This window comes from Salarias fasciatus, chromosome 10, assembly GCF_902148845.1.
Source record: "Salarias fasciatus chromosome 10, fSalaFa1.1, whole genome shotgun sequence".
NCBI lineage: Eukaryota > Metazoa > Chordata > Actinopteri > Blenniiformes > Blenniidae > Salarias > Salarias fasciatus.
The window spans coordinates 20,295,700-20,311,299 of record NC_043754.1 but is presented as its reverse complement, the minus strand read 5'-3'; the positions used below and the strand labels follow the sequence as shown (position 1 = coordinate 20,311,299).

General features: G+C 42.8%; 1 protein-coding gene across 19 annotated transcripts in view; it reads right to left on the bottom strand.

Annotated features, from left to right (window-relative positions):
* Positions 1-14,149, bottom strand: part of ncam1a (neural cell adhesion molecule 1a) — a 260,268-nt gene extending 246,119 nt beyond the window's left edge. For 10 of the 19 annotated variants that reach the window (XM_030101191.1, XM_030101192.1, XM_030101194.1 and 7 more), the window contains exon 1: positions 13,772-14,148. In XM_030101191.1, coding sequence (XP_029957051.1) covers positions 13,772-13,823 — 52 coding nt within the window. In that variant the 5' untranslated portion in view covers positions 13,824-14,148. Of the gene's footprint in view, positions 1-13,771 lie in introns of all 19 variants that reach the window. The other 9 variants (XM_030101197.1, XM_030101198.1, XM_030101199.1 and 6 more) reach the window with 4 other exon arrangements.
* Between the last annotated feature and the right edge of the window lie 1,451 nt (positions 14,150-15,600).

Here is a 15,600-nt window from a genome sequence, read left to right as displayed (position 1 = left end):
CCCTCTCCAGCACATTGGGGGGTTTCGTACCTTCATGACTACGAATTAGATCAAAAGTTATATTTGACATTGAGACCCCTGATGGAAATAAATGGCAGAGAAATCCAGTAAATTCAGGCTGGATCATTTTGCTGAGTACCAGGGTTAGATATTATCAATTCTTAAACATGTTCTAATCATCAAAGGAAAAAAATGAATTAATTAAATACCAATTATACATATTCATTTTTGAAGTCAGTGAAGTGGAAACATTGTGGTTCAGCCATGTTATATGAATCATTGTGGTCATGCCTGAAATGAGTTAAGCAGAGTACAAACCACTTCATATTCGACTCATCTCTCACCATGGAGAAATCTCCACAGCTGACCTTTCTCCTATTTTGCTGCTAATGTCATCACTGGGGATGTAAACAAGCTGTGTTTAACACACACACACACCATCTAAGATATGTGTGAATTACTAAAGACAATCCTCAAAAAATCAAAATATCATATCAGATTTAGGCAAAAAAAAAAAAAAGAAGAAGTAAAAACCTGCTAAAAGAGCCTGATTTTCTCACAAATTAAGAGATAGTGTATTTTTCTGATAATAGCGCAGAGATCTGTCGATTTTGTGTCTTTGAAATTCAACTAAAAGTCCAACAGAGCAACTTGTAGGCATGGAACCTTTCATACCAGCATAGTAGAAACTAATAGCAAAATTCTACTTGTGTCTCTCAGCAGGTAAAAGTCCAGAGGTGACTTTCTTCCTCATGCTGCCTCTGGGGACATCAGCATGCTGGATTTGATACTGTGTGCACACGGCCAGACACTGGGTGTGGGTTGTGAAAATCCCTTCAAAAATGAAAGAATCCAGCAAGAACTGGAAAGCAAAGCACTGAAATTGGCCGCAATAGTAAGATTTTACCAGTAATTTTGTGAATTTTTTATGCATTAGCACCCTACATTAAACTGCTAGCGCTGCTCTTCATAATGATCTTAAACTCCAACAGTTAAATGAATAATCACATATATGGACAAAGCAGAGAGTGATAGAGAGCTTCTTATTCAGTTAAAGCTGATTTTCTCTTACATTTGCACAAAAAGCCTTGTTTCATGAATTCCTGAATTTTTTTTTCGTACTTCATGAAAGACATTTTTTGCTTTCCTAGTACAACGAAAAATAATCTTTCCACCATTACGAAGGCCTGAGTGACTCTGCTTTTCTCCCAACATGTAAAATTAATCAGCAATCAATCGGAGAATTGACGAGGAATCAGGTCAATATGCACAAATCAATGATGGCATTATTGTCACTAAGGTCTTATAGATTTCTACTCAGGAATGCTGCTCAAGTGTCTATATCCAGTCAAGGCTGCTGCACACATTCCGAGCATACAGGAGTGGAGGTAGCGGCATTGCAAGTGTTTGAGCTGGAGCCTTTGGGCTGCGCAGTCTCTCAGGCCTCTGCTGGCTCGGGTAAAAAGGCCAGGCCCTCGCCCCCTCGCGCCGAATCTTCTGAGTCTGGCCCATCTGGCTGCCTGCACCGAGAGCCAGTATCAATCACATGCAGCATGACACACTCCCTTTGTTCCTGCAACGCAAACATATTTCATCCTTCTGGTGTTGGGAAAGAGCACTGGTCCTCGCTTGACATTTCCATCCCAATCTGTCCAGAAATAAAAACTAACTCCAAGTAAAAGTGACCTAACAAACTCAAAGTTTCCACAGTTGTGCGTATGCAATTAACATTTTGGCAGAGATTTTGATCTAAAAGTAATTAGATAAAGCCTGAAGGTTTAAATATTACAACTATCTGCTCACTTTTCAATCCAAGCATGAAAAAGTCTCTTTTTTTTTTTTCGTACGCTGATTGGTGTATCTTCTCCCGTACAATCAGAAAAGTTCAATGTGTCTACACCCTGGTCGTGTTCCCTGGCAGGGGGTCAAAGTAGATGCTGCTGGCATTAAATTAAATTTTCAAAGACTTCAGAGAGCTCCTGTTGGAGCTCACTGATTGGGTAAAGATTTTCAAAGAGTGCATTATTGGCCCAAGTGCGCTGATACCATAAGGGAACTGGTGAAGGCTGCAGAGACGCTATTTCTACCTCATATATTCACATGTGGGGGATTTACATTTGAATTTTGAGTATTTTACAGTAAGCCATGCAGCACAAACACCGCAAGCTGCCAAAGAGAATGGAGGAGAAGCTCCGACACAAGCCAAGACGGGAGTGCCAGGAAAAGTAAGAAAGCTCCTTTATCACCTGTCAACATTCTTGTATCATCCACCGAGCATATTTTATTCTCCGACCCAAAGTCTTTTGGTATCCATTTTACCGTGCAGGCCTGATTTCTGAGCAGTCAATAGCGCAAAAATAATTACATGGCTACAGAACTTTGCAGTGATGGTGGCTTATTAAAGCAGCAGAGCAACACATTATGCAAAGAATCTGTACAGATTAAAAAAAAGAGAGGGGAGACAGCTGTCAGTCAGTAAAGCAGTTATTCATTCCAGACATAATCAGGCCACAATACACATGCAAGCCTGTTTGCTCCGTTTGCTGTCTGTTTGGCAGGAGAATGTCTTATTTTTAGATATTATTTGGTAAGGGGGGGGGGGGCAAATATCCATCATATCCTCATTTAAAAGGCAAAGATATGTTTTTTTTTTTCTTGACATCAGAGGTGTAATTCCACTCATGCAAATATATCTAATTTAGCAAGGAGAACAGTAATGAAAAGATGCAAATAAAAGGGAACGTCCTGTTTCTGCAAAGTGGAAAAATAGCAGCCATCTCATGGTAATACTGGATGTGTAAGTCATTCTGAGTAAACACTCTAATTTCTAAATTAAATCAAGGAATGAAGGCTTGAAAAACATCTACCCATGTCTAATGCCATTACCGCTCGCAGCAAGCTTCATTACATAAAGCGCGCCTCGCGCAACAAACAGGGGAAACAATGAATCCAGAGGTTGAAGCCCCGCCGGCCCCACCGCCGCCCGACCGTGTGGCTCCTCCTTGACGACACTTTGCATTGTGTCCCGCCTCCTGAACGTCCTCCGCCCCCTCCCCCACCTCCCTCCCTCCCTCCACCCACCTTTGTCTGCTGTCCCCAACTCACAGAGAGTCACTCCTGCGCCCTTTTCTTCAGGAGAGGCTCTTCAACAATGCTGCCAGTGTGGAGGAATAATAAATTAGACCTTTCTGTGATCTCATCACACGCGGCAGTTAAAAACCCCTCAGAAATGGGGCGTACGTGGGGTCAAATTTATTTTACAACGCACATTTATGCTCTAATTATCTGAATATAAGAGGAAATCATTTTATTTAAATGAGCAAATTAATAATTACTTTATATGATAATAAGATATTAAAATTCTATCTCAGCAGTTCTGATGAAAAACCCTGAGCTCCATACAATAGCTTCAGCTGTTCACTAATTGTCCTTCTTCAAGTATAGTTTTAAGTTTGAAATGTAGTTTTCCCCCCCCCCCAGCAATTAAAGTGATTTCACACATGCAGATTTTGTTCTTGTTACCCCATAACCACCTGCTCCCGACTCCACACAATAACACCGTTCCCTCTCATCCCCGTTCACATGCCAGTTTGCTTATGGGCAGCGGCAGCAGGACGTTGGCTGTAGTCAGCGCCCATATGACAATGTGGGCTGGATTTGAGGAGTTAACTTGAACGGTATCTGACACAGCGGTCTGATCAAGCAGCCCACAGAGTCCCTGCTGTCATTTCAGAAGCATCTGAGATTCATAATGTTCCCATGTCATCAGATCACTCATTTTACCTTGCTACAAGCGTACTGTTATCTATGTAACCGATCGATTCATTGTTTATAATTCTGCTAAGAAAAAGGGTCAAGAATTCACTTCTTCTTGAGAAAAAAAATTGTAGAAAAAGATGTTGCAATTAGCACTGTTTTTCATGTTAAATAAAGCTAAACTGCATAATTTCTAAGGGTCTCATTTTCATTTGCTTTACATGAAATGTCAAAATATTTTATTTTATTTATTTATTTTTTTTTTTTAATGACTCGAGATCTTACAACAATCCGTGCCAGCTGAGGTTGCGGAGTGTATGCAGTGAAATAAGTCATTCTTGACTTGAGCTGGCGTGGTCTGAAAACCCTACGGAGCCGCGGCGAATCCTCGTCTGAAGCGAGAGCTCGCTGACAACTGTGCCAATTTAGAAGGTAAACAAGCCCACAGAAAACTGCACATGGTGCACATCCCGCCTTGTTCCTCCCTCCCAAAAGACACCCTTCTTTTCTTTTTCTTTTTTTTGTACTTCACACAAAGGCAGAGGCGACTTGGCACCTGAGGAAAGCAGCCAATCGCGGAGTTCCTGCCATGAGCCAACTGCCATTGCTAGGCATTACATCATGGTGGTGAGTCACTCTCTGGGATTTAGAGACAGTAAAACGCACGTCCAAGTACACTATAGCTGTGACAGCTCAGCAAAGTGTAAGTGAGATGACAGTTTTGTGACTGGTAAGAAGAAAGGACACAGAATGAGCCCCGATCAAGTCCTTGTGTTCATAATGTGCATCAGATACACTCGGTTTATCGCCGAATATTTCCCAAGTCGGTCTCCGGGCTGCAGCAGTTAAATCACGGACGACAGTTTCTGCTGAGCTGACTTCTGTCTGCACCGAGACGTCCCAGCGAGCGACGCTGAGAGGAGACTCGGTCTGAAGCGAGCAGTGTGTTAAACGCCGGCTGTCTGTGCCCGGCTGCATCGTTGCCCGAGGCTCCCAGCACATCCAGAGACCAGCCCGACGCCACGTCTCAGAGAGCTCCCCGAGTTAATAAGCGAAAAATTTCAGCCCTCATTTAACCTGGGGACATAAAACTCCTGTTTACAGGCCCCTCTGAGGTTGGAAAACTTGCAAATCAAAGATCGTGACAAGTCAATTGTTGCTTACTTCTTCGTGGTGTGCATGCGTCTGCTGCATCTCCCATGTAAAGTTAGAACTACTACTTTAACGACTGTAAAGACGCTACAACAAGGGAAACAGGGAAATAAGAAAAAAAAATTTAAATTCACCAAGAAAAAAAATAAATCTTAGACACAATCACAATGAATTGTGTGGAAAAAACATCACTGCATGCATCTTAAATGAGGGACAATTATCCCTGTAGACACCAGGTGTACAAGAAAATGAGTTCCCTCTCCAGGTGGTTTGAAAAGGAGGCTTTCAGAGCATAAAATCCTCCCTGAATTGCAGACAAATACAGCAGGTGTGATATGAGCTGGGCTGCCCAAATCCTGGAACAAGCTGCCTTAGACTGCTTTATACGTTTACTTCTATGACTCCCTAAGCCACTGCACACTGGTAAAGAATCCCCCTCCCCCCAAAAGGAAACACAGAACTGGATCTCTTCGTGTCATTAATGAAGTATGAATATCGTGAAAGAGCCAGGGAGACAATTACGTGAGCCAGCAATCCAAAGCAACAGATAAACAAGAAACCTCATGTTTTCAGGCCGGGAGCTTACTCTTGGTTAGAAAAAATATAAAATAAAAAAAAAACCATCTCACACACTGTCATGTAATAAACACATTTCAAAAAGCCACTGGGGAGAGTTGCATTACTGAGAGCTACATCAGTCTCCTTCTTACATAAACCAAGAGGTAAGCTGAACTGCAGCGCAAGAGAATTAATCATATCAAAGGTGTAAGGAAAATAAAATGTCAACAGCTTATTAATGGCCGATCCCGTTTCCAGCAGTTTGAGTGTCTTCGGAGTAAACAAGGGGCTCCGACTGTGGTACAATGGCTGAAGGATATCGTGCCAACATATGGCGGTGACACATGTAAGTGGAGGGTGTCACTGTGCGGAGATAAACTGCGAGGAGGGGCGATGTGAGTGTGATATTATGATGGCACTGTGTGAATAACCAGTGACCCAGCATCACTCTCAAGATAGAAAAGTGCATCACACTCTGAGCGCATAAAGAGTGTGCTGTGCAGACAGACGCTTTCGAGCTTTTAATTAAAAGGAAAAAAAGAACATATACCCATGTGGCTTTTAGTAACCATATATGTTGCCTGTAGGTGTGTGTATGTTGTATACACCACTTTCAGTGTATATATGTATGTTTGCGTGCATTTTCCGATCCATTGTGAAGACCTTTGAATTCCTGTCTGAAAGGAGCTATTCATGATGTACATGCACTATCCTCGTCCTGGTCGAAGGGCGCTGGAACCACTTCCAGCTGGACTGAAGCAGATTACATCCTGGACGGGCCACCATTTAGCCTCATGTTTTTTCGGTAACTCAAATACCTATTCAAAGATGAGAGGGGGGCTGGAACTGTGATCTTCTCACCACTCTGTGTGGCCACAAGACCACCCTATACGTGTACTTTAAGACATAATAATCATCTAAAGCACCCAACAGGAGCCTTGGTTGCACAGAAAGAACTCAAAGCTTCACGTGGATTTGCAGCAGAAAATGAAGCGCACGCTTGCCAAAGTATTGTTGCATGAACACCTGCACCTAAACCTGCCAGGCACTCGTTGCTGCTGTTTTCCAGCACTTGAAAGATCAACTTAACAAAAGAGCCAGTCAAGCACAACCTTGTACTCTCTGCACCAGAGAAAAGACTGTCAGTCATCCAATGTTAAAACCATGATATGCGGGATCCCGGATAAAAGTTACTACAGCTGCAGCACGATGTTATCCATCCAAGTATGTCTGATTTCTAAATGCTTTTTACATGTTACACAGAGGTGCAGGTGAACCGTTCACTGAAGCAATCCAATAACATTGCTCCCTCCCAAATTGAGCGATAACACAAGAAAAGTCAGAAGTGACTTTCGCAGACAGAAATACCATCTGTTCACCAGTGCCAGTCCTCAGGGAACTAAGTTAGAATAGTGACAGGCTATAAATAACACCGGGCCCCATGCTGACAATAAAAGAAAACTGGAACATCAATACAAACAGTATCTATTCCAAATAAAATCGCTGCTTGTAGTTCTCCAGGCAATTCAAGGAGGACAGGAGCATCATGCTGGGATTCTGTTACGCTGTAATGTAGTCCATCGTCACCTTGGGCACCCTCACCAGGCTTGGCATCCTCGCTTAAAGAGCTCAGCAGAAAAGAAGAAGAAAAAAAAAAAGGTTATAAATGCACTGTGATGCATGCCAGAACAGTGCAGATCATCAGTTCTAATAGAGAGAACCTGGTGTGGTGAGGCTAAAAGAGAGTTTGCTGAAGTGTCACGGCAAACACCTGCGTAGCCCCCCCCCACACCCACCACCCCCGCCCGCCCGCCCGCAATCTACATGAGCAGCATAGCTGTTTGGCTTTAATGCACCAGCAGCTTCAAAGATGTCTCTGAATCAGACCCGCTTCCGAGATGCATCACCGTGCTGGATGTGATTTTGGGGCACATTCACATCGAGCACAGTTTACCTGAATCCATTAAAAACTGATAGCGGCTCGCCCTGCCAAGATGCTCAAGTGTAATTTGGAGAGAACTGGGAGTTATTTAGTGTGAAAAAAAAAGTCTGTTATTAAACCAGAATGAAGAGTCTGAGCCAAGCTTTCAGCAAAATTGAAATGGATGGACCAGTAGAAAATGGGAAGTTCATTAAGCTTACCTTCAATTACAAAGACTAACTACTGAAACGATTGTGACAGGTTATTATTAAAGCTCTGACTTTCATAAACCAGTTCTTGGGGCATATGCGCTGCTGGGCAATATAACTTCATTATGCATTCTCTACAATGCTGGACAATTAAGTCAATTTGGGCTAAACAATTCATTTTATTCATATTTATGATGCAATAATTGTGATTTAATAGTATAAGAGTGAATTTTCAAATGACAAAGGCTGTTAATTAAAGCACTTTGTTTAAATTGAGGGGGCATTTTGTTAAAAAAAAAAAAAAAGCTTAATTGTGCAGCTTGGTACACATAATGAATACTGTAGAAAGTTTAGAAAACTGAAGCTATAGTGAGCTGCAGAGACTGAGGAGGGGTAGAAGAGTTCAAAACAACAAGGCCATCCCCCCCCCCCCCTTCTTTTTTGTGTCCCCACATTCAATTCTTTATAGGGCGCCTCCAGAGCTCGCACAATGCAAATCACTCATGGCCTCCATTCATGCGCTGATTAATATGCAGAGACGTCCCATCCTAATCTAACACCAGAAATATAACCACCAGCCGAGCCGCTTGGAACTTATCTGGTTGGAACTATCAGCCCTTTTAGATCCGCAGGCATTGTGACGAGACATGAGCTTATAGATAATGTCAACATGTTTCATTTGAATTTCAAACGAGTTTTTAACCTTTACAGGGTGTTTTATCACTCACGGATCAGCAAACAGGTGCTAATGACATTATGACTGGAATCCTCTCACGGCTGTCTTTGTATTTCTGCCCATTTCTGTGGCAAGAGTTAAGATATTTACTGATACTGGAGCAAATTTCCATAGATATCAGTTCCAACAGAAAAAAACTCACAGAATACTCAGAATCACAGAATACTTCAAAAGTTTTACTCTAAACTGCACGAATGATTCGGTCTTCATATGAACAACTACTTTTGAAATTATATTTCTGACATTTATATTAGACAGTCAGGCTTGAGTCTACAAAAAAGCTCCCAAGAAACATGTAAAGTTAGTTCTGCAATCATCATTTTACACTAGAAGTACTGGAAGGAGGTCTCATTGGGTCAGCTTGGGCAATGACAAATACCCATCACCACAACTGTCATCAAAAAAGTCATCAAAGAAATAAATAGACTACATTAATAAGGAAACTTGAAGTAACAAAAGAAGTTCATACATTTGGAGTAGACTTGAAACCACTAGCTCAAAAAAAAGGGCTTAATCTTTGAATTATGACAAGTAGAACTCTAACAATTGTGGTAATTTCCTCCACTATGCAGTCAGCTTGTTATCAAGTCGTTACATAACTCATTTGTGAGGTGCATTACTTAATAAAAGGACAATTCTTTCCCTCCATTTGCAATTTCTGCCAATTCCCGCAGAACAATTACGTAAAAATGCTGCAAATTGCAACAATTTGAGAAAACTGGGTGCAAAAATCAAGATTTCTTGATCATAATAGGCGTAGAAATGGCCTTGGGGTGCTGAAAGGAATGAGTTATCAGAAGATGTCAGAGTGATTCACGGTTACGACACAGAGGAACTAGTTGAAAAGGGTTCAGGTAGAGTTTAATGGTTCACAGAACTGCGCTGTAGCGAGATGGTAAAATCCAAATTTACAATTCCCATATGAGGGCCTAAAGGTATGGATTTTATCAAGGGGTTATTTGACACAGTGTCTTCTGAATCGCATTGAAATAAATCCAGTTCTTTTTAGTTCACTGTCCACAAAACCAAAATGAAAAAATATGGCATAATACGGTTTACATCCATTGATTTGATCCAGCCGTGCAGCGTTAGGGCTGCGCCGTGTGTCTGCAACAGATGTAAACAACTGTGACAAGAGTAAAACATGAAACACAGTCTATCACAGTAATGACAGAGGCTCATGCCTAATTCAGCAGTTACGCACTAGTTGCATCTAAAATCTTCATTGTTTATGAAGTGAGGAGTCACTTTTCACATTTGGACTTGTGTGTTCGCAGCCCCACAGTAGCAGAGAGTTACTGCATAATGCCCAACGTAAAACGATGCCGAAGCGAGCGCAGCTGTAATCCGAGCAGGTCCCGCGCTGACGACAACCGAGGCGCTCTCGTTTGTTATCGTGATTTACTGCAACATGTGTGCATGTCACTTTGAATGTGGCATGACTGCAGAGCAAAGTTCTGACGCTCCAGAATCTACTTTTATTCAGAGAGCAGGCGAAAAGCGCCTTATAATTTTGCCTTGTTTGGCTCCTTTTTCCAGTTCCCCTTGAGTCAAAAATAGCCTGTATTATTTTCATAGTGGCTTTGAACTCACCACAGCAGTTAAAGTCCCATATGTTAGCCATTTAGGAATTGTGTAGTTTCTGCCTCAAAATGCGAAGCTAAACGGAGATTTCTTTTTTTGGGGAGTTCAGCTCTATGATTGAAGCACAAATACGCTATTTTAGCCCATTAAACCGGCCTCAGAGTTTTGCATTTGCAGCGATCTCTTATCTTCAGACTCAACATGAGAGTCTTTCAGCATTCAGACGGACTTGTTGTTTCGGGCAGCGGAATATTTCTGAGCAACAACTCGGCATGTCTGAGATTCTGTCAGCTGCCATAATACAACACAGTTTATCATACCATAAGGAAAGAAACAACTCCAAGCAGCAGAAGTCCCACTGTCCGTCCTGACATCTCTGATTGGCCAAAACAGTGTTTTTGCCAGATGATGCTGCATTGCTGTGCAGCGAAAGCAGAGCAAAATCAAACTTTTTTTGGGGGTAAACAAGCCGACGCTGGATTTTCTAAAGCTGACAGTACAGGACATGAAGGCGGGTGGGGGGGACAGCATAAGCTCTTAATACCAAGCAATGACAAAACCACACTCACCTGTTCGTAAGCACATTTGCCATGTATTGTTTCTGCCGTGAGTCAGTTTACACAAAGCATTTATCAGTCTGGAGTTTGCATGTTCTCCTTGGCCGTGTGCAGAGCTCATAGATATTCTGATTTATTGAGTACAGACCAGAGAGGTGACTGTTGGGTTGCACTGGGCGTTGAAGCAACAGGTGCACAGCACGAATAGACGTATGAATATTCATGATCATCTTACACTCGTCCATAAAGCAATCCTAAACCTTCATCGTGTTTGTTTTGGCTCGTTCCACGAACAGACTGACCACTGTGGGTTTCCCCTGAAGGCCAAATTCTAATTACTGTGGCTATGTTTTGGTTATTTTTCTAGTCAGGTGTTTAGGCCTCGCATCCTGATGTCAGTCACCAGACTCGAGCTTTAATTATTACTGAACTGGAACAGAAACTGGAAATCAATAAATGTAATTAAAACACTCAGCCCCTGAAACAGTGTGATACCGTCACTGTCCCTTCAGTAAACCCGGTGTCTATCAAATAATTTGATCAATTTATTTGAACTTCTCTGTGTTGCAGCAGAGCACAGCTAAGGCACAGTTGTTTAATTATCTCCCTCTTGGTTCCTGTCTCTCCCTCTCTTCCCTCCCCTCTCACATGGGGGCGCGGTAAATTGCGGGGGTGTCGGAATAATCCGGCAGCATCATGAATCATATGGAAAAAAAAAAAAAAAACGAACACGTCCCAAGTGTGCTGGGCTCCACACCGCCGTCTTCACCGGAGCAGTAAGTAACAGGCTGACGAAGCACCGGATGGCAAAACGTATATCTAAAGCAACGTGTCAAATATAGATTTTAAAAAGCTTGTAATGTGGTTTAAAAAGTTCATAACACTTTAGCTGCTTGTGCTGAGAAAGTAGGAAAATGATGTTAAGTCACAGATCTGGCACATTATCCTCACACAGCCTATTAGATCAGAGCTGATAGCAGTCAGGGCAGGAACACCAGCCGGCTGCAGCTCATCCAGTGGATTACCAGTTTATTTCCCAGGACGTCGTGGATCTGTGTTAGTCATCAGGTTCAGAGCATGTCCAGTTATTGTCTAACAGCAATGTCTGCCATTTTTTTTTAAGCAGGTGACTTACATTTACTCTAAATCAAGTGATTTAGCTGATGAAAAGTGTCAGGAGTGTTACTTGGTTGTGTAGTGGTCGGCGCTCCCACTGCACAATAAGGAAATCTGTGGTGAGATTCCCCTGAATCCATTAGTCTAAAAACATTCACGCTGTGTGTGGTTGTGTATGTGTTGGTCCTGTGGCGGCCTTTTGACCTGTACACAGCGTACCCTGCACTTCCACAATCAGCTGCCACGACCCGAAGTCCCAACCCATCCAATCCATTTTTATTTATAAAACACATTAAAAACAACCTCAGGAAACCAAAGTGCTGTGAAAAAAAAAAAAAAAACTAGGCAATGCGATTTTGATGAAATGCTACAAAGATGAGCATAAACAACAGCTTCTGTGAGCCCATCAAGGCTGAACTATGTTTGATACATTAGAAGCTGTAGTAATTTGTCTGGCAATGAAAATCAGCTCCAAAAAAAGCTGCCTTTTTTAAAAATCTGTCTTACTGAAGTTACAAAATTGTACTAGTTGAAGTGAAGTAAAAAGCAGCAGACAGAACTTTCCAGGACATTTAATGGACGCGTGACAGCTGCTTCCCTGAAGGGTTAAGCATTTCTGAAGTTGCACTTAGGAAGAAAACAGGAGGGGGGACTACTATAATATGAAGAAACAATGTTGAATCTGCAACCCAAGGTTAAAAAAAGCAATCCGGTGTGCTCTAATGTTCACTAATTGAATTATATTATAACATTAAACTATTCTTCCTCTCTCCAAGGACCCCTGGGGGTCCTTAAACTCCACTTGCAGTTCTCAGTTGCCGTCTCAAAGAAAAGGGGGCAGATGCAGGGAGGAGAGAAGGATGTGGGTGGCAGGAGAGGTGGAGGGGGGTTCAAGAGGGGTAAGAAGAAGAAAAAAAAGCAGGTCCCCTCCCGCCCTATATAACCATGGAAGCTCTGGGATTGGATCCTATTGTATACATTGAATGACTATTCAGGCGTCCTGAATGGATGACGAATTTCCTCGCAGCCAACGAAATAGAAAATAAAAAAATTATAAAAAAAAAAAAAACCTCCGGTCAGATCTGTCCAGAGCCGAGCGGTGTCAGCTGCGTTTTGCGCATAGAAACGCACCGCGCCGTGATAAGTTCGGGAACCGCCACTGTCCCGTTTGGCAAGCTCCCGGGGGGGGCGAGACGACAGAAAACCCCAGAATATGTTACATAAAGAAGGTCAGAACTTGTATGATCCGACCGGTCGGGGGCACGAAAATCCCACATCGACACATCAGCACAGGATCCTGTCCGCGTGCCAAATCCGATGATGGCACAGTGTGAATGGCGAGGCGCGTCAAATCGATGCAACAAAGAGTTTTAAAGGCGCGATTCTGATATGCAGACAGTATATAGGGACGGAGTGTATCTAAAACCTGTTTTTGAAGTGGAATGAAACAAAGCGTTCCCGCGAAGAGCGACCGACTCTCCGGTCCGCTCCATCCATCCATCCATCCCTCCATCCCTCCCTCCTCGGTGCGTCACGGCTGACCCAGCACAGGCGGACTTTCAGATCAGCATGCAGGTCGCCTATTTGGTCCTATTCAATGGATGCAACTCGACCAGCGACGTACAAACAACCGAAGAAGTGGAAATGCGCCGGCGGGAGGGAGGGAGGGAGGGAAGGGGAGCATAACAGCAAGCCTCCCGCGACACCGAACACCGACCGCTGCCAGCATCCATCTGCAAATAACTCCGCACATGTGGGGCGCATCGCGGTCAAATGATGAAGTCCAGCAGCGCGGCCAGAGCGGCAATGTCCCGAAGATACTCCAAAAAATGCGCCAAAGCAAATCAGCTCCTGATATATAAACACAAGACACGCTCTCTGAAACTGAGTGAGCCCCCCTTCTTTTTTTTTTTTCTTTTTCTGTGCAGACACGTAAGAAAAACTCACTTCACTCAGTCAACTTTGTATTCTGCGAGGAGCAGCAGCTCCAAGCCTTCGGCACTGTCCCGGAGTCGGTGACAGGGATGCCGCCGGTGGGACCGGAGGATGCTGCTCCACAACACCACCGCACAGTCTGCCTCTCTCTCTCTCTCCCTCTCTCTTTTTTTTTTCTTAAGAAAAAAAAACATCTTTCTCCAGCCACATCTTGCAATTCATTCCTTATATTAATAAGTCATCTTACCTGCACAGCCAATGAATAGCAATCCCCAGATGAGGTCCCGTATTTGAAGCATTGTAATGTGTCACAGATAGTCTCCTTGAAGAGCAGACGCACTTTAAACAAGCGAGGTGTCTCTAGTGAAGGCAGGAGGAGGGAGAGGAGAGAGAAGCGGAATATCAGCCGCTGCTTTTTTCTTTTCTCCCGGGAATAACAAACTGCAACCGGACGGAATTTTTTTTCCTCTCTCTCTTTTTTAATTTTTTTCTTTTCTTTTTTTTTCTTTTTTCTTTCGTGGTCCCTGTCGCTGCCCGTGTGTTCGCACCGCGGCACAATGAGTGACAAGCAGCAGCCGTAGCACGCACTCGCACACACACGCATGAACTCAAAGGATACCAGCACGAATTACTCCGCCCGGTAGGCAGAGAGAGAGAGAGAGAGAGAGAGAGAGAGAGGGAGAGGGAGAGGGAGAGAGAGAGAGAGACGCACGCGGAGGGGGCGGGCTGCTGCTGAGGTGAATGCAGTAACAAAGTAGTGCGTCGCGCGCGCTGCTCTGACCGTGTAGACAGCAGATGGTCACCAGGGGCTCTAATTCGGATTAACGGGCTTACAAACAAGCTGAATGTGGTTTAGAAACACACAGCGAGAGACACTTATTCACAACTGAGGTCTAATTAAAAGTCAGCCCCAGATTCGTGTGAAAGAGAAACAAAAACACGTTTTAGATTTTAAATGTTTAATGAGCTGATGGATTTGTTGTGCTTTTTGTGTGTGTTAGAAATAAAGGGTTTATTCTAGAGACCTTTCTGAGGCCTGGGACAGAGAAAATAAAGGCACCTTTAACTACTGTGGAGGTTTTCAGGTCCGTAACTGTATTTTCGAGACTACAAGTCTCACCTCAATGAGTGAAATCTGAAAAAGACATTTATTCACCCAAAAACTATCAGTGAATTTGTTCAACACTGGCTTTTTTTTTTTTGCCTTCATGACAGTAATAGTTTTTCAGCTTTTCTATAGTTTTCTTTAAGCTTTTAAGCCAGTCAGAACTCTGATGCTGTTTCCATTAATGACAACTTTTCAGTGTCCTATTGTCCATTATTTGCAATAATGGACTGAAACCAATGCAGATTTTTGATCAAAAAACAGAATCTCCAGTCAGTGTACTTGCAGTATAGTTGATGGCTTATTTGAATAAAGCAAAAGATGAATATCCCAGGGTTTTCCATTTATCTTTGTCCTAGTTGACTGTCTCTTGGTCTGGTAAGAACAGTATTCCCTCACCATCCCGTGTCTTCAACTTATTGCCATCTATGCCCTCAACATATATAACCCGTGTCTCATTACTGCCGCCAAGAGTCCAAAAAAATATTGAAGCAAACTAAATGAACTGCCCTCAACAGGCCTAAGTAGCTTCAGCAGCATATTTTATCATTTGTATCTAAAATTCTGCTGTCAAGCTTTAATTTTTAGTGACATTTTCCTGGTACTGTCAGCTAAATATATCAATGATGGAGATTTTTGCTGGTGGTGCTGTAGCAGCATTCTGTTGTCATACAGTGACATCTGGTGGTCACACGTGGTACTCACCAGAATATTAAATCACTTCTTAATCAGCCAGTATCAGGTAAGTCTATAAATCACTCTTGTATTAAAGGAGCAATGCTATTTTGTCTAAATCCATGGGTTAATATGAGAAGTGTTAATCACTGATTTATTTCAAACCATGTGGAACTAATATTTTGTGTCATGTAATGTTCATGTGGCGTGGTAGTTTTTATGGAATTCCAATAGATGTTAAAGTTTAGAAGTTTGATTCAATGTTAACCGTCCATGACAAAATGATGGTTTTACTC